At 37.9% G+C, this 20,123-nt stretch overlaps 1 protein-coding gene across 4 annotated transcripts in view; it reads right to left on the bottom strand.

Annotated features, from left to right (window-relative positions):
• Positions 1-3,016: 3,016 nt before the first annotated feature.
• Positions 3,017-20,123, bottom strand: part of NECTIN3 (nectin cell adhesion molecule 3) — a 42,402-nt gene continuing 25,295 nt past the window's right edge. For 2 of the 4 annotated variants that reach the window (XM_028726736.2, XM_028726740.2), the window contains one exon: positions 13,518-16,356. In XM_028726736.2, the coding sequence (XP_028582569.2) occupies positions 15,764-16,356 (593 nt within the window). In that variant the 3' untranslated portion in view covers positions 13,518-15,763. Of the gene's footprint in view, positions 4,774-8,828; positions 8,914-10,676; positions 10,816-13,517; positions 16,357-20,123 lie in introns of those variants that run through there. The other 2 variants (XM_028726737.2, XM_028726739.2) reach the window with 2 other exon arrangements.

Genomic DNA, 20,123 nt, shown 5'->3' with positions numbered 1-20,123 from the left:
ACGGGGTGAGCTCCCGTTGCTCAGCCCCTGCTCCTGCCAACCTAGCAGTTCGAAAGCATGCAGTGCAAGTAGATAAATAGGTACCACTCCGGCAGGAAGGTAAACGGCATTTCCGTGCGCTGCTCTGGCTCGCCAGAAGCGGCTTAGTCATGCTGGCCACATGACCCGGAAGTTGTACACCGGCTTCCTCAGCCAGTAAAGCTTGATGAGTGCCGCAACCCCAGAGTCATCTGTGACTGGACTTAATTGTCAGGGGTCCCTTTACCTTTACCGTACCACTGGAAGGCACCATACTGGTCACACCTGCTCTATGGAAAAACAGCAGCAGCAGCAGCAGCAGCAACAACAACCTATTCATTTATTTCATGAGCCCAGTCCTTCCCATCCTTACAGCTGATAAAAGTATAAAACCAATGCAACAAAAAGTTTCAGTCCAAACCTGGAAGAACCAGGAGAAATGACCAGTATTTACAGAAAGCTCCTTTGCAGTCGATACTTCATCATAAGATGACCAACATAACCAAAGTGATTAGATGACAGCAGCATCTTCAGACAGAAATGTTTATCTGCTGGCAGTCTGCATTGAGGAAAACACAAATTTTCTGCCTCATCTGTTGAGCTGCAGTAGATAAACAGTTCACTCTGAAGGATAGTTCACAGCTTCAGTTCAGAGTTAGCCTTGGTATATTTTTCTTAATGCTGCCAGTATAGTATTTCTTGCAAAATAAGTTCGGAATTATTCTTAACCCATTTCTCATTAATGATCTTCATAATGATTAACAAGAGATGTGGCAGGATCATCAATAGCCCATAGAAGTGTCTACCTTCCAACCACTATAAAGCAAGTATGCTCAAGTGAAGAGGAAGGTTTCATTAACATTTTAAACTAGGCTACAGACAGCTCACTTTATGATGAACTTTTTTTAAAAAATAAAAGGAGTCAAGCCATAACTATCAGCTGATACGTATGCTGAAAGTTGCCCTAATATACATTTTAAACACACATATACCCCACTTTGCATTTCAAGAGTGACATCAAGCAAATCCGTTTATTAGGGAATTTTTATAAGGACAGAAAGCTGAAACTAGTATTGGTAACAGACTAAGATATGCTTCTGCAATAAAGAAAGCATTTGGAAATATATTTTAGCATGGCCTTGATGAAGGACACACCACTATGATGACAGAAGTTAGCTATGGCTTTCCAATAGCTATCTTTAACCTAGAGAAGAACTGGTTGTAAGCATGCAATTTACAAGTTTGCTTTCAAAGTTACAGGTAGGAAAAAACAAATTATGTTGATAAATGTTTTGTAGTACCTTCAATTGCAACCGAATTCAAAGCTCAGTATCAATTATAAATTAGTAAATTCAAGAGTTGAGGTGAATGACTTCCTGCAAAAATTCCACCAATGTGTAACTTCTACTGGCTCGACGCTTTAGTGCTTCAGATTTTTAATACTCAAATACTTAACTATAAGAACTATTTCATGGAGTATGATTAAAAAAAAAAAAAATCCACAGTACATTGATTTCTTTGCCCTAAATAAGTGAACCAGATAAAATACTATATTGAAGAAAGAAATGCAATTTTCATGATATATAAAAGTAATACTCCTATTGCTAGAACAATTGAAATAACATATTTTTTAAAAAAGAGCCCTACCTTTCTACCTGAAAACAGGCCTCTGAAGCAGCTGATGACGAAAGGAAAAGAACATACTATAAACATGTTTTGATAAATTTAGAAGGCAGTGGGGACAGAAAAGGATACTCTGCTTCAACTGCTGTTGATTCTGAAATGATGATGATGATGATGATGATGATGATGATGATGATGATATATTTTATACCCCACCCATCTGCCTGGGTTTCCCCAGCCACTCTGGGCGGCTGCCAACAAAATATTAAAATATAATAGTCTGTTAAACATTAAAAGCTTCCCTAAACAGGGTTGCCTTCAAATGCCTTCTAAAAGTCTGGTAGTTGTTTTTCTCTTTGACATCTGGTGGGAGGGTGTTCCACAGGGCGGGTGCCACTACTGAGAAGGCCCTCTGCCTGGTTCCCTGAAACTTGACTTCTCGCAGCAAGGGAACCACCAGAAAAATTACAAGAAAAAGGAAATAGGATAAACACTACAAAGAACTTCCAAGTGTTACAAGCTATCTGACAATTGGAAGGTGGTGGATTTTCCTGTTAGAGGTTTTTAAAGCAGAAGCTGGACAGCCACTTATCACTGATAAGTGGCCACTGCTATCATAGTAAATTTTCTGTACCAGGAGACAGTTGGAGTAATGACCTTTGGGACCCCAATTATATGATTCCGTTTCCAGGTATTTCAATACAACCCATGACTTGGACTGAGCCCAGTGAGGGCTGTCACCCTACCAGAATTGCCATTGCCACTGCTCTTTTGCAAACTTACCTGGTAATGGTTGGAACAACTCACAGCATTGAATCTATTGGGCCCTAAGCAGTGCTATGAGAATGCAAGTTAATGCCTATGGCAAGAACCACAGGAACTACACTTTCCATGGTTCTTGACACAGACACTGCTGCATATTTTCAAAAAAATGCCTAGTGGCAAATTCTGTAAATCCCTTTCTGTCATGCCTACATGTTCAGTTAAATTTGAAAGAGGGGACCCAGTGAGGATGGAGTCTTGAAATAGACCTCTCAGGTGGCAAATCTCAGAGATTTAGACCAGATCTTAATGAATCTCTACATGGGGGTGGGAACATACATAAAACCAATGCCCAATCCACTCGTCCTGCTTGGGTCCAATTTATTTTGCTTATTATGCAGAAATAAATGTAACAACTTCTTCTATCCACCCAGGCATGTTTAGAATAGTTCAATGCAAATTTTCTACTTTCACATTTCTTCGAACTGATATTGGCACGTATATAAGTATTAAAAACAAAGTTTGTTTGTGTTTAAAATGCAAAACCACTTATACATTTTTAAGCAACAAAAATATGAAGGTGTGTTTAGTGTTTCAACACAAGACCTTAAAACAGTGTATCAAATTCATCTTTATTGAAACTTTATAGTCTGCTCTAAATTCACTAATCTCCCTATACAACACCTCACCCATTTTTCTAAGCTCTGTGCTCAAAACACAAAATCATGTAGGCAAACGTGCACCTAAATCACGCTACACCTCTGTACATATAGAACTGAAATGCATTTGTTTTGTACAGGCACAATTGACTTAGCCAGGCTTTTTACATAAAAGCTACATCTTAGTACATAATTTGCATTTCAAGGTTACTTGCCATTTATTTTGCTACTTACCTTCAGCAATAAACTTGAAACTCTGTTCAAAGGCCTATTTGCATTTCTATAAACCCCATGGAACCTTTAACATTGTTCCACATAATAAGGATGAAAACCAATGAAATGTAGGCTTGTAGAACTATCTACACCTCCCACTGGCCTGTTATTGGCAACATGGTAGGACCTCCCCACTTGTTTGCAGGTCTAAATAAGACACATTAGGTGAAGCCAACCTTTTACTACATTTGAGAACAAAGCAGCAAAGTAACTGGTCGATGCACCTTGCAATGTAAATGAAAAGACTGAATGTAGGAGCCCTTTATGGCTACGGGATTACACATAATTGGGCCGAAGAAATTAGCTAAAAAATACTAAATATGGGAAATTCAGGGGAAACTGCATCCAACCAGGTTCCCTGTTAAATTGTTTTCTACACTCATGTAAATAATGGAACAAAAACAAACAGCTTATCCATTTTATTTTTGCTACGTTATTTTTATTTCTCTTTCTGTAGTATATGAAGTCACTCTTTACCTTTTCAATATTCCAATTTTTACTTCTGGTATGACTGATTAAGCGAATGACTAAAAAAAATCTGATTCAGGTAAGAATCACTGGTATGGAAGTGAATACTGAAAAGTTGTGCTCCACTGTTTTAAATGGCAAGGTAACGATTTCGGCTAGCATTAACCCAGGGCAATAGCAAAACCGTCCATTTATGAAGTAGGCAACACCTTCCAGCATTTCCTAAAAGGCAACGAATCAGTAAATGAGCACTTGGTTTTTACTGTTTTACAAACATTCATGGCTGTAGCCAAATGCCAAGACCCCATGCCTTCTCTTCTCCCTTCCAGTAATATCTAAGATTACAAAACACATGATGCAATGTCATTGCAATGCAACTTTCCATACTCCAAAAAGCAGCAGCCAATGAAGCTGCCGAGTGGGGGAGATTGGACAAACTCACAACAGTAAGTATTATAGGGTTAGTTAGGTAGAAACAATTCAGAGGAATAGCTAAGAAAAATTGGTTCTAATTTCACCATTATACCCCCGAGTTGAATAAAAATACATAGAAATTTCAAAATACACAGAAATCTGTGGTAGACATATTTACTGTAGTAAAGCATTAAGAAACACTGTTCTCTACAAATTTGAGTTTTACTACTATTCCCATTTCCTTTGCCTCATTTTTTCCACAATAAGAGAAGGCAAAGCATTCACTGAACCTAAATCATATAAGCTAGAAATCCATATGATATAAAACAGTTATTAGAAAAGTCATATTACTTTTGATCATCAATTTACAGGTGAGAAGTCAAACATAATGTTCCCTGGGATTGATATACACTCTTCTATTGTCTGGCTCAGGATGCTTCTTGCTGCTCCAGTCTTTGCAATTTGTTTGCTTGAAAGCTGGGCACATTTGCTGATGGCTATCATGAGCCAAAGAATTTTCTTCTTCATAGCTCAGTTGCCTGCAGTTTACCATCTTCTAAAAAAAACAACAAAATAGATGATTAAAGTATGATACAAAAATCTATCTGGCTTCTTCATCATACTGCTTTCTTCTTAAAAGGTATGTCCTTGAATGACAATACTCAAACTAGATGTACTAATCGCTGTGGAATCCTAAATAATAAATAAATACAATTACTTAATTTATAGTATAATGATATGGACTTTCTGTAACTTATACTTTCTTCAATATAATGCACGTTCAGTACCATTAATATTTGTCAACATGCAATTTAAAACAGTATTAAGACAGCTCAGTAAAAAACAAACAAATATTGAATGAAGGCCTATTCTCCCTTTTACAGTATTCTTCAAAACTTAGTATTATTTAATCGTTGAAAAGCTTCATTTAAGGCCCACATTTATTCTGCATATGGACATAATCTTCCATACTAAGTGATATAGTAAAGGTAAAGGCAGAGGGACCCCGACCATTAGGTCCAGTCATGACTGACTCTGGGGTTGCTTTCAAACTGCTAGGTTGGCAGGAGCAGGGACCGAGCAACGGGAGCTCACCCCGTTGCGGGGATTCGAACCACTGACCTTCTGACTGGCAAGTCCTAGGCTCTGTGGTTTAACCCACAGTGCTACCCGTGTCCCAAGTGATATAGTAGTGACAATTTTTTACCAAGGGGTCATCTGAAGCAAAAACCCAACAGTGAAGAATGTGTGGCACCTGCTCCCTCTGCTTGATTCAGCACTCCATGTGACCTCTTCCTTGAGTGTTTTTCAGCGGAAAGGCTGAGTTGCACAAGGTTGAGTTTATGCATACTATCTTGTTTGCCCTTGGTTAGAGGTGAGGAATCCAGCATTCTGGGAACCATTCCTAACGACCAGGCTGTTCAGCACAGGAGAGGTTGCGATATTGTGCAAAGTGTGGAGAGGACATTACATAACTAGGGCGCCACTACTGAAAAGGCACTTCCACTGGTAAATATTTGGCACATTTCACCTGACTGAGGCACCTGGAGAAGAGCTTCTGAAGATGCTGATGCTGTCTAAGGCAGGTACATGTTGGGAGTGGCTATCCTCCAAGTACCCTGAATCCAAGCTAGGGCCCTAAAGGTCAACACCAACACTTTGCATTGGAGGCAGAAATATGAAACTGTTATTCAGAAACAGGGTATTTTCCTTTCTTCTGGCCCCTTGTCCTCCTTCTCATTCAAAACTCAGGTTTATAAAAACTTACAGCACCTTGCATTTCACCCAGTTTTGGACACCAGGCAACTGTTTGCTGCCTAGATGGGAGAAAGGCAAGTAGCAGATTCTAAGCCACTGCAAACATCTGGATCCTAAGATTCAAAGAAGACTGATCAATGTGGAAAAGTGGGGAAGGTCTGAGAGTAGGCATTGTGGTTTCTGTCTCAGTGCTTCAAGCAGAAGGATTCATCAGTAGACGATCTGTGGCATAATCTTTTGCTGCTGAAATGTTTGCACCAGCTGTGGCCAGTGAAGAAGTAGCAGGCATGACAGTGGCAGTACTCCAGTCCACCTGCACATCGGGACTTCTGCTGGGTGCCAAACTTACTGAGATTGCTGTGATGACCAGCGTTGGGGCAGTCACTACATGCTTCAAGAAACAAGATCTTCCTGACACTTAAGAGCTAATGCTGAGGACCTGCCACAGATTCATCCATGTTGTAGGGAAGGTCTAACCTCCCCACAATGCAGGGCCATTTCTGTAGGCAACCCAGTATTAAGAGAACTTCTGCCCCAAGTGAAGAGTATCATCCTTGCTGGCTGTCCAGAAAGTCAAGTTTTTGTTTTGTATCAGTTGAAGTTTGAAATTAACAATCACTCTGCTGTGCTTTTAGTTACTGCTGAATTGTTTTCTGTTTGCATAGTATTATTTTGTTGTTTCTATGGAAGTTTGATGAAAGGCACTAAATATTTTAAAAAAATAATTAAGGAAAACATCTTGCCTTAAGATAGGTATGAATGTGCCTTATACCACAATCACATGCAGCTACAGCAATGTACACAGTAAGAATGCATTTATGTCTTCTTATCACCTGGTATCATTCCACAAAATAAAAACAAAGAGAATTTCATAAGCACTTTGATTTTAGAAGAATTGAGAATGTTTTTTTTTTTTTAAAGTTCTATGGTACTTGCACACAAGTATCTCCAAACCTCAGAAATGAATACCAACCCCCTACCTCAACCTCAACCCAACATTGGCCTAATCTTTAACACAGAAAGCAAACACAAGTGTCTTGCTTGCAGCTCATCCTTACATAATTTTGGGCAACTATAGTGAAGCAGCTTTGTATTCTGTAAAGATTCCAATATGCAAAACTATTTTAACTGTCGTTTTGGATGCAATGAATTCGCAATAGTTAATGCAAAGCCAATCAGCTTTCATTACAAGTGGATGCCAAAACTTAACAATGCTAGTCTCTTCTGAGATTTGCTAGCCAAACATTAGAACATCACTTGATTCTGATGGAGTCATACTGCTTTCTGGATTGGTAGTCATATTTTGTCTGGGTTTATTCTACTTCCTTTGATATTTTATAATATAAGCCAAACATTTTTTGCTTCATAGTGTACTAAACAAACACTATTCAGTTCTACAATACTGCATGATTACTTCTGAATGGTGCGTGCTGGGGGCCTGGCTAGACTGTATTTAGTCACTATTAGATGATGTCTAGAACTTTTAACCAGGCAGCTTGACCCTGAACCTCGTTTTGCTCACAATATTCTTTCACATCAGTATTTCAGGGGCTTCAACTGCTAGTTGGGGAACACAAGGATTTACACAATCTTATACTGGAAGCTTCAGTGACCAGAAACTTGCATGCCTTTGATAAGATTTTCTTAGTCAGAATGCAATGGTGACCATGTTGTTGACTGTGCAGGCTAGCAAGATTACTGCCTCATATTGTTAGGGCTAACTCTAGCTTTATCTGGAGTGGCTGCATTCCTCCGATCCTGTTGGTTTCTATAGCCATAGAAGAACCTAACAGTAGATTTGGGTGGTTAAATAACAATACAGAATGTGGACTCCTGAAAAGCCAATTAATGTGGTACAGAAATCCATTATGAGTTACGCTGAATCAAAGTATGTGGCCCAGACTTTTCATTACTTTCAGTGGGTAGTGGGTGAGCATTCTTTTGAATGGGGGTGGGGGTGAAATTAAAATAACTTTTGTGTAGGCTTATAATAAAGTTGAGGGACGCGGGCGGCGCTGTGGTCTAAACCACTGAGCCTAGAGCTTGCCGATCGGAAGGTCAGCAGTTCGAATCCCCACAACGGGATGAGCTCCTGTTACGCGGTCCCTGCTCCTGCTAACCTAGCAGTTTGAAAGCACGTCAAAGTGCAAGTAGATAAATAGGTATTGCTCCAGCAGGAAGGTAAAAGGCGTTTCCGTGCGCTGCTCTGGCTCGCCAGAAGTGGCTTAGTCATGCTGGCCACATGAAGCTGTACGCCGGCTCCCTCGGCCAATAAAGCGAGATGAGCGCCGCAACCTCAGAGTCATCCATGACTGGACCTAACGGTCAGGGGTCCCTTTACCTTTAATAATAAAGTTGACTGAACAAGTATTTTTCCACCTTCCCCTGCCCACCCCTAAAGATTTGCTGCCACTCTGCCTTGAGTCTTAGTAGAACTCTTGTGGGGATGGGGTTGCAGAAGATTTACTACCTGCAATTCCTTCAACACTCACTTTCAAGTATTTTAAAAGGGACATGTAATGAAGTTCATGAGCGTGCACCCTTCAGACTTGACAAGACACATATACATTTACTCAGATATATAATGCAATCTGAGGTTCGTTCTCAAAGAGGACTCCAGCTTGGGATAAACCCCTAACAGTCTTTTGAGGTTCAAGAACCTGATTAAACCCTTATATGGGAATTAAATAGATTAGTGTAATTACTTAGAAGTCTGGCTGGCAGAAATATACTATATCAATTGAGTAACAAAATAATGTCTTATGTCAACTGAATATCTTCTATAGATCAATTTGTATTAAGCAACATTAAAAGATCCTTTTACTTTGGAAGTATGCTTCATCAATAACTTACTGGAAGAATTATTTCTTTCTGAGACAAGGAACGAGCTCTTTCTTCATATGAACACGGAGGCTTGTGTGTTGGTGGAAGATCAATCCTGCATTGGAAAACTTGGAGTTTAGTCACCACTATTGGAGAAATAATTGAATCAAGTGTAGATTACAGCTGTAAACAAGTAAAACGGAAACTTCCTTGGTCATATAATAGGAAATGCCATCAATATAAAATTGCAAGTTGCAACAAATTCTTAAATGGCATTGGTTTGAATAACTCAACAGATTTGTCAGGCATTACCTGTATAAAGAGAAACAGAGCACATCGAATAAGAACAGCCCTGCTGGATCAGTTCAGTGGCCCATCTAGCCCAGTGACCAAACAGATGCACCTGGGAAGACTGCAACCAGGACCATAAGCACAAGAGCACTCTCCCCTCCTGCAATTTCCTGCAACTGGTTTCCAGAAGCATTGCTGCCTCCAACCTTGGAGTATAGCCATCTTGGCTAGTAGTCATTGGCAGCCTTATTCTCCCTGAATTTGTATAATTCTCTTTAAAAGCTATCCAGGTTGGTGGCGATCACTGCTACTTTGGGGGGAGAATTCCATAGTTTAACTATGGAAAAAGTACTTTATTTTATCTGTCCTGAATCTTCCAACATTCAGCTACATTGAATGTTGAGGAGTTCTAGTCTTATGATTGGGGCGGGGGGAGCTTTTCTCTTGCAACTTTCTCCATGCCATGTCTGATTTTGCAACCTTCTATCATGTCACCTCTTATTTGCCTTTTCTCTTAACCAAGAAGTTCCAAAGGCTGTAATCTTCCCTCATAAGGGTATCGTTCCATCCCCTTGATATTTGGTTGCCCTTTTTCTGAACCTTTTCCAACTCTTCAATATCCATTTTGAGGTGAGGTGACCCAAACTGTACACAGTATTCCAAATGCAGCCACACCAGAGATTTCTATAATGGCATTAGGATATTGGTAGTTTTATTCCTTTCCTAATGATCACTAGCACACTCACTCAATATCTTCAATGAGCTATCTACTATGACCCTCAGGTCAGCTGAATGAAGTTCACAGAACTAGTTTACAAAATCTCTAAAAGTAGTGCTTAACATTGCTGGATGAACTGAAGGTGAATTAAGTTCAGTCTATGAAGTTCAGAACTATGAATGATTTCTAGATCATCTTCATGTTTATCTCTCCCACACCCACACCCACCCAGCAGGAAACAGAGACTCATTCTTTTTTTCTTTTTTAATTAAAGCTAAAAGCCAACAGAATATCTATAAAGAAAGTCAGAAAGATGCTAGATTTTTAATAGCCAGTAAGAGACTATTGAGAAATTAAAAGGGAAGCACTATGGTTTCTTAAACCTAACAACACCTTTATTGTACTTCTAGGTGCACAACGTATAGAGGCAGGTATACAATATTATTTTAGGGGTTCCACCCACCCACCACCAACATATTCAACAGAAACATAAAAGCCAAACTTTACAAATAACAATTAGCCTTTGCTGATATCGCTGCAGATGGCATCATTTTAGCTGTGCTTTTTCAATAAGTATATAATGTATACTGGTTACAGAGTTTTGTGATTAAGCAGTCTACAGATCTTTCTAAATAAAAATAAAATAAAATAAACACATTAGAAACACAAATAATTTTTAATTTGTGATAGTATAAAGTTCTTAGACTAGGTATATATTTTTTGAGTAGTGTATGCTGACATTTTGTATTAGCACTACAGGGACTGTGCCTTAAAGCAGAATAGAATGAAAGCATGAGAAAAGGGAGAGTAAACACTTCAAGCTTTTTAGAAAGCAAGGATATCAGCTTAGAAACAAACAAAAAACTTACATTTTGTCCATGTAAGAGGGCCTTTTCTTTCTGGGAGTCAGTAGTACTGTCACAAAGATGGTAATGATAAACAGAGCAAGTACTGCTCCTATTACAGCCCCAGCTACAGCTACTGATGACGACTGCTTAAATGGAACATCTGAAATGTAATTCAGCATGCATTATGATTTTCAAGCGACAAGTCACGTTATCAAAACTCCTCAAATTCAGGAAAAAGAAATAAAGTTAGCTGCCTCTGAGTTAAACATGTTGTGGAATCTACAATTTATCATTTCCACTGCATGCGTGTCATAAACAGCTATGCAATATTAAAAAATGATTGCTGAAGGCAGAATTTGAACATACAGTCTTAAAATTTTAAAGATGAAAAAAGAGGAATCAAAATATGTTGACATGAAAATGATTTTCAATTCTTAACTCACAAGGCGTTAAGTATTTGAGACAGATGCCTTTAACAATGTCTGGAAAAGTAATTTTTAGCATAGCAAACTTTTGTATTTCAATCTACAAAAAGAACCATTTGTTTTTAGACTGTGCATAAGAACAACATACAAAAATAAATGGCAGTTATACTGAAAGTTCCGTCTGGTTTAGAAATAGTTATCTAATACTTTAAGAATGCAAAAGCGTAGGCTACTGAAGTTATACTTACCAAAGCAACTTTGCTTATTCTATATCCCTGAGATAGGACAAAACAACGATATCTGAAGTTATCTAATTTTACTATCAAATGTGCTAGCTGTATCTTTTTTTGTAGAAATCAGTAGACATTGTTTTATTTTACTTAAAACACAAACAAAATCTCTGTAAAAATCTGAAGGCCTGTAACTTTTTTCAATGACATGTTGAAAATCAGGAACTGTACCAGGTACATTAGAAATGTTCACAATTGACTCATCATAGCAGAAGTGGACCACAGTGGCAGGTCAATAAGAGTGTTACCCTTTAGTGGCAAGTTAATTACTTGCCCAGTTACTCTGTTACATGAAATGTGTTACCTGTATTGTATGTGCAAATCATTGCTTAAATATTTCAGAAGTATTTGAAAATATCTTTAGCATTATCTCCATCATATCTCAGAATAGATGAATGCATGCACAGCTTTTTGCTTCACCAACATGCAACACTGCCATGAAAAGCTTTAGACAGCTGCAAGAATGGGAAAAAACACACATTCCTATAACATCATTTCCAAGGGGGAAAGGTCTAGACTTCGGAGGTCTATATACCAATGGCCCAAATCCACCTAAAGTATTACTTATACATGTCTCAACTACACACGGTGTGTAGTTTGTCCCTATGATTTCCCTTTTGCAAAATGTGGCTGTGGAGGATGAAATCCAAAGCAGAAGGTACAGGTGGGGTACTTCTTAATCCATTCCCGGTACAAGAGTTTTCACACTATCACCCCAAACTGCTTTTTTTTTTTCCATCTTGGAGGAAAGATCCACACCTGCATCAACAAATGTATACAGGGACAAGCTATACAAGACAATGTTTTATTGAAACCAAGGCTAACCAATGCAAAAACTAAGTAAGAAAAAGGCCACTGCTTTCAGGGGATCTAACTTAAGCTCACTTGGGCCACACTACTGCATTTCCCCTACCCAAGATAGCCTGTTCATCCATGGCAAATATGAATATTAAGTATGATCTGCCCTTATCTGGTACACACCTTCCCTTTCCAATCTATTTCCCAACTGAACAATCAGTACTTCTCACACTCAATATCGATATTCATGAGGACTTGTGATTTATTACACACTGAATGTAATTTGCAAACTGCAGAATACTATCAACTGAGTTCTTTGACTTAGCAGCCCAAAGAATGGTCTGAAGGCACACAATGCAATTCTACTGATGCTACATAGAATTGACTCTGAAAACTGCGTGAATGGGAGACTGCCTGGGAATCATTAGCAAGCTGCAAAATCAGCTCTTCTCAGGAAGAATGGAATGCGCAACAACCAACTGGCAAAGAATGAGTGTCTGGAAGTTTGCTACTGCATAATGACTCCCAAGCTATTAATCCAACGAACACCAAAGTATACATATATTTAGCAGCATTGACAAAATAGGCACATATGCTTTCATCACACAAGCATACAATCTTCATCACAAAGCATACATACATAGCTATGTATTAGGTTGTCTCCCAGCTGATACAACTCACAAAACTCAAACTGTTTATGCTATGCTGCAATCGTTTTTCATTCATTCTGGAAATCAACTTGTGCTGGCTCATTTGATTTTAAACAAGGATCATCTCAATGATAGCTACTTTGTATATAAACACTAAAGGCATGTTGGTGGCTACAGCAGCAAATGTTTTCTGGACATGCTGAGAAATAGTACTACAAAATACACTGGGCACAATCCATATTTGTACTGTGTATGGATTCTATTTGTTTGGGGATTCTTATATGTGTAGAGTCATCTGAAGGCAAGAGCAACTCAAGTCTTGTGTTTATCATTATCAACTTTTCTCCATAGTTGACAGAGTAAAATAATTTGGCAACTTCAAGCAAAACAGCAGACCAAACTTTCTGCAGCTAAAAATTAAGTGTAGCCTTACAGCTTTCTCTGCAATTTACCTAGACTATGGAGTACAAAATGTACAATCTGTCATCAAGGACAGCTATGTTGACTAGTAAGTAATCTATGAACACTTTTACCAATATAGTTAAGTATTTCAGATGCTATATAGAAGTACTAATTCAACAGTTTTTTCTGTATTCAGCTCTCATTTTCTAGTCTACCTGTTTCCTCACCACAAATCTAACCTCTATTACATTTTATATGCCTTTCCATCATTTGTGCATATGACCTGCATTCAAGAAATTAATTTAACAAAAGATTTATTTCACACAACTATTCATACTTACAATCAATTCTGTATTTACACCAAACATACATTAGGTAAAAACACTGCAACACTGAACATCTTAAACCTAGTATGAACCTCTTCATTTTAAACTGTAAAGCTCTTGATCAAATTTTAACAAATTTATATTGAAAACACAGAATATTAGGTACTTGCTTCTAAATTTGAGTGTTACAAGAAAGCTTTCTAGAGGGCTTACAGAAAAGTATGGCATTACAATGGAGATGTTCCTAAGACCATGAGCTAGCTTTAAAAAAAACAACAACACACACACACAAATTAGGACCTGCTACCTTGTGGCCTGATCAAAAGCTAACTGAAGTAAGAACTTCAGCCATTGATGGATCAGATCCATGAAGCAATTATTGAAACTCACTTGAGTTCACAGGCAAGCATGGTTTAATAATTTTACTTCCAAATGTACTGAAGACATACTTTGGTGAAGTAAAATAGTGTTACCACTTAAATTATCAATGTGATAGAGACGCGTAGAAAACCTGTTTCATGTATTTATACTCAACTGCAGTCACATTTCTGAAGACATAGCAACCAAGTCACAGTGTGCTGTCAAAACTGCACCTTAATACAGATACTGTACTGACTGAAAAGCTCTAAAATACTGCAAGTCATTATGTAATGTGCTCATATTACTTCCAAGGTTTTTACTGGGAAGCTAAAAAGCATTAATATTGTCTGTACACATGCTACCAAATTCATCTAATTCTTCATATGCAAGTGTTTTAAAGAAGTTTCTATTGAAGCAAACACTCATCTACCTTTTCAGTTTTGAGCATGTTTGAACGTAAGATTTTCAATGGGATTTGCTTCTAAGCAAGTATGATGGGCTCCTATTGGTTGTGCTATATTCTCTACACAACCAACTAGGTATTCTAAAGCCTATATGTGAGATGTATTTTTAAACAACACAGTTGCCTCTATTTCCTATGTCCTTCAGAGAAAATCCCTCCTTACATATATTTGTTTCTCCCATCTATTAATTAATAATTTACTTTAATAGTAATTTTACTGCACTACTCCAATTCTTTTCAAGCAGCAGAAATTTCTCAAAATGCCTCATATGAAATATACCATAATAGTATATTTTCTGTTTAAGCCAAAGTGTTTCATCCTTCTCTTTCAAAATATGCCATGCTTTTCATAGTGACAAATGCTTACAAAGTCTAAATTTGCTCCTGCATTTAATGCTTCCCTGCTTTTTAGCCAACATTTCTTTAGACAGTCCAAATACTTCTTGTACCATCAAATTCTGTGAAAAGCCAAAAGTTTATTTCTTAAAATGCATCTCCATTCAAATACAGAAGTTGCATCTGGGTTTCAACTCAATGCATTTGTAGCTCTGTGCTTAATTAATGTTATGGAAACCTAATATTTCCTGAACATTACTTTTTCCCATTTAGGTAGGGTAAACTGTTTGTATCGTATTGAAATAACATTTAATAGATCTTCTGGAAAGGATGAGTCTGGAAACAAAACTGAAGTGATTGGAATCTTACATCCCAGTGCTTGGAAATAAAATGCAGTGTAAAAATATAAGTTCCTGTTATGCTGCAAGACTTTATTCATTGAAAAGTCTATTGCAGCAGGTTCAGTGCAACAAGTCATCTGTAAAAGGTACCACCTACTACAGTATCTAAATGGCAAGGCTCAAAAATGTAGAGGTATTAAATTCTGTGCAGAAAACCTAAAAATAAAGCTTTGAAAAAACTGTGCCATCAGAATATTTCATGTCATAAATTTTTTTGTAAACAAAGTGTACCTTAGATCAGCTCTGTACTTGAATCAGTTTCATGTTACTGTTTACTAGAATTATGGATCAAAAAGTACTATCAAGGTAAGTCTTGATCATAAATTTGTAGTCACAAGCAAAGACAGTTGCTTCATTTCAAACTTTTTATAACAATTTCTTTTTCCACTTAGCACTTGGTTATCTTGTGCTATAGGCCAAATAAAGCACTATATTAAAATTCATATCTTGTGAAAGACAGTAGTACAGCATTGAAAAAAATAATAAAGCAGCTTCAATACATTTAAATGAGGTTTTTACATTTCAATTGTCAAGTTAGAATATAAAAAGCTTGAAAATCAACTTCAAAAACCTATTCCTCAAGAAAAAGTATAAACAATCTGAAAGTGATCAGCTAATGAAGGAGCTTTATGTATAGTCAAGACTTGAAGGTGGTCTTTAGACATACCACTCCTTTCGAGATATTACAGAGCCATCTACATGTGAAACTAAGTCATCTTCATTTTCTTCATAACATTCTTCACCTAAGTATTTCATTCCCAGTGTTCCACCTTCATAGTAATCCATTGGTCTTTCATACCTGTCCTGGTACCTGTTAATAGTGTCTACTTTGTTCCAGTCTGTTTTTTCAGATTCTCCCAAGTAGTCTTTAGTTATGTGACTGTTTACAGGATGTTTTATTTCCTTTTTCACACTGTCAGGGTAAGAATCCACATCCTCTACCTGGAGGGTATCTATTTGGGACTCCTTTTGCATATCTGATGGTGGAATGTAGTTCTTGGCGAAGTAGTCACCACGGAACGTCCTCCTTCTCCTATACAAGATAACTCCAGCCAAGACACATACAAATATCAGGAAAAGAGCCCCGCCCACTGCACTACCGATGATAGTGCCCCAATTGTCTTCCTGCATTGCTGGCCATGGTGATGTTGGAAAAAGCTTTAGTTTTGGCTGAGTTGCTAAACCTGTGATGCCATCAGTTGAAGGAAGCCATGGAATCGTGGGTGGTGAAGTGGTAGTAGTAGGAGGATCTAATGAAAGAGCAGAGATACACAAGACACAGAAAAGGCAGAGAATGTCAATGCAAACTAAATTAAGTTAAGAGCTGATAAGAAAGCACAGTTGATGAGTAAGTAAGTGTACTTCAACATAGTTTTTCATTCTTCATTTAATTTCATTACTCTTGGTCAGGGGTCTGCAACCTTTAAGACAAAAAGAGCCACTTGGACCCGTTTCCGAAGGAAAAAAAAACTGGGAGCCACAAAACTAACGCTCGCACCGCCCCCATGCGACGTCACAGCCAGTACAGCACCTGCCACAGTGGGGAGTGTCGGGGCACACAATGCGCCTCCTCCCCTCGCTAGTATCCTCCCCGGAGCCGCGGCAAAGGTGTAAAAGAGCCACATGCGGCTCCGGAGCCGCGGGTTGCAGACCCCTGCTCTGGGTAGAGGGAGCAGACTTAACTTCTGGACCAGCTTACTGAAGTATGAAAAAATAGTTTACTCTAACAATATCAACAATTTTTTCCATGCTGTTTTAGAGCAAACATGGATCAATGTCATCAGCTGAAAAGTCAACCTTTTCTTATATTCCAAGGCAGAGTTAAGAATGAAAGAAATAATGTATTATATATAGTTTTGTTAGAGAATGAAAAACTATAAGATACATGCTGAAGTTAGTTCTTTATTATTTTCATTTCCCCTGACCATGTATGTAGTGGTAGGATTCAATTTGATAGTTACAAGATTTTAAAAGATAGCAGCATTAAAAAGTTTGTTGTGCACTTCAATGCTTCCAAAATTCTCATTAGTACTAAAGAAATATTTTAATCAAAACAGGAACCTTCTAAAAAAACAAAGGACTTGTGGAACAAATCAAAGCATAAGAAATTTGTTTCTTATTTCAAAATAAGGGTTCCTTTCCAACACTACAATTCTATGATTCATTCAGTTTCTATGAAAAGCACCTAATGAAACTTCTAATATTTGACACCTAAAGTTGCAGGTTTATTCTGTTGTGGTATGGGTACTACTTAAAAGCTCAAATAACACATACAATCTTTACTTGGCATCAGTATTGCTCAGGTTTGCTAAGGGTTGACTATGCAAGATGTGTTTAAGACTACATTTGGGTATTGGAAACTGTTGTATGTGGATGATAAGGAAATTGCTTAAAGAAACAAAAGTTGTTCTATGTACCCAAGACAGTCTGAAGCTGTGTATAACAAACAGTGGGTCCCTTTTCAGTCTCACATGGCAATGATCTTGAAATTGTGTTGAGTTGCATAAGCTGCTTGTGATATGAGCCCAGGATATGTCAGAGGAAACAAAAAAATTCTACTCATCATGCCCAAACCCTAGGACATACATAAAGTAGTGTTCTTTGGATCCTAAATATAATAGTATTAATATACTTCACATTTATCAAGTGGATTCTAGATGATATAAAAAAGGGTAGGAGACAGTTTAGAATATTTAATTATTATTTAAAACTATTTTAAAAACTAATGGCCCACTGGAGGAGGCTATTCATGAAATGTTATTGTTAACGTTTAGACTACTTCTTCAAATAAATTATTAGCTGTGTTGGCTAATTAAGTAGACAGAATCTAGAAGACTGAAATACAATCTAAGTAATTTTAATTATTATTATTATTATATTTTAGCTGGCTATACACTGAATAATCCAATTAAATCCTAAAATACCATGAACAGTAACTTTCATAATATAATCTTTATAGCCTTTTTTGACATGCTTGTATAACAAACCAATTTTCTCAAAAAATTCTACTAATATTAGGTCTATGCTACTGCTATTATGCCACTTGTCATTAAGTAACATAATTCACTCACTTTCATCAGTGAGTTGTTTAATTCTTTATGTATATATTAAGTACATTAAATGAACAAGAGAAAGGAGAGGAATTTGTAAAATGGGGATACTACATAGATGAACATAGGGATCTTGAACAGTGGTTCCCAAACTTTTCTTCCAACGGACCACTTGAAAATTGCCGAGTGTCTTGGTAGACAACTTCATGATCTGCCCCCCCCCCCTTGTTGTAGCAACTGTAATGCACTGTGCTAAATGCTGTATAATTTCCAATCATATTTTAATTGCTATTTTTTCTTATATGGACCACAGTTTGGGAACCCCTGATCTAGAGTAATGATGTTTAGTTTAAAAATGAGTGAATAAAGTTCTCTGATCCTGTATGAAGTAGGTAGGTGAAAAAGATTTAATTAGTTTCTATCATTTTCCGAAACAGAAGTATCACCAGGCTAAAAAGAAAAGGAGGGAAATCTGGAAACATGCTGAAATTGTTGTCTTGAAAATCAGGTTGCCATTTGATCAGGGTGCTGTCAGGGAGCTTTTTCCTCCTCCTCCTCCTCTTCCATCCCACACCTGTTTTACAGTATACCAATCCAGTCAACATAATTTATTTGCAGCACACCATGGGCCTGAGTAGGCAATCAGAGGACCTTCTGTCCACACTACTTGAGAGACAGGGAGCATTGTTGAGGGAGTGGCTATTGAGGCTTTCCATGATCCCAGGCCAAGACATGCCAAACTGGCCAAAGCTGTGGCAATGGAAGGGGCTTTGTGGCTTCCTCTTCTTCTTTTAATCCCTCCCTCTTTCAAGGTCACATCAGAATTAGATGCTAGAGGGCAGAGGAATGACGGGACCTGAAGCTTGTGGGCTGCTCTAGACTGTCCCAGGAAGACGGCAGATAAATTGAGGAGTGGGAAGAATAGAGGAAAGTAAGTCTATGTACAGCACCCCTCTCTCGACCTTCCTTCATGGCTTTTCGGCCCCACTGTTGATTATTATTTTTCTTTCTACCCATTACAAGCTGGCAGGTATATCTGCCAACCAAGGATGACACCTGGTGTATCTGATGAGTTTTATTTCATGAAACCTATGCCAAAATAAACCCGTTTGTCTCTAAATGTGTAAAAGATTGGTTTTGTTGTAGCAGACTGCTACCCGTCTGGAATTTGCCTTCAACAGCTGCTTCCCTATAAACTTCCTTCAAAGACTCTTCTCCTTTCTATTCCTCACAAGCCAACTCCTTTCCTTCAGCCTTCTCCTTCAAGCCCTGCTGATACAGGACCTTCCATGGTCCCAACCCCCTTAACTTTAACATACTCCAAATTCAAAACGTCATATAATGAGAACCCATGCATTATTGCACATGACTTCTGTTCAAATACAATTAAATAAGCAGCAAAAAGACCCAATACTTAATAGGAACGATTTATCTAAAGGAAAAAAATGTATGTGAATAATCAATAGGAATTTACATATAGATATAACATGCATGATTCAACACTTCATTTGGGTGCAAATAACTTCCAAGCATGGCACCACCATGCCACTGTAGAAATCAATAAACAATAGTGGGTGTGCACTCCCACAAGCAGCTTTGACTTACTACAAATCATAAACCCACACCTCTAGAAGAGAGACATCTATGAGATGGCATAGATTTGTGTCTGTACGTTTAATGCTTTGTTTAGGCATAAGACACTGTCAAATGCTTCAGCTCAGGCCAATAACCTCCAAAATAGCTTGAGTTAGCCTAAGTCTTACACAAGACACTGCATGGTCTATGAGTACCTGAGACCATGCTGAGATCCAGCAACCTGTGAATGTGCAAAAGTGTGACCTGCCAAAATATGACTGTTTGAAAAAAAGAGGTTGGCATGCACTGGAGTACAAAATCCAAATGCCAGGCATTGAGCTCAGAGAATAGTAAACATATAACTTATGAAGAGTTGGAATATTAATGACTAA

This window comes from Podarcis muralis, chromosome 4, assembly GCF_964188315.1.
Source record: "Podarcis muralis chromosome 4, rPodMur119.hap1.1, whole genome shotgun sequence".
NCBI classification, from domain to species: Eukaryota; Metazoa; Chordata; class Lepidosauria; order Squamata; family Lacertidae; genus Podarcis; species Podarcis muralis.
The sequence above is the reverse complement of the archived record's forward strand: the minus strand, read 5'-3'. Positions and strand labels throughout refer to the sequence as shown.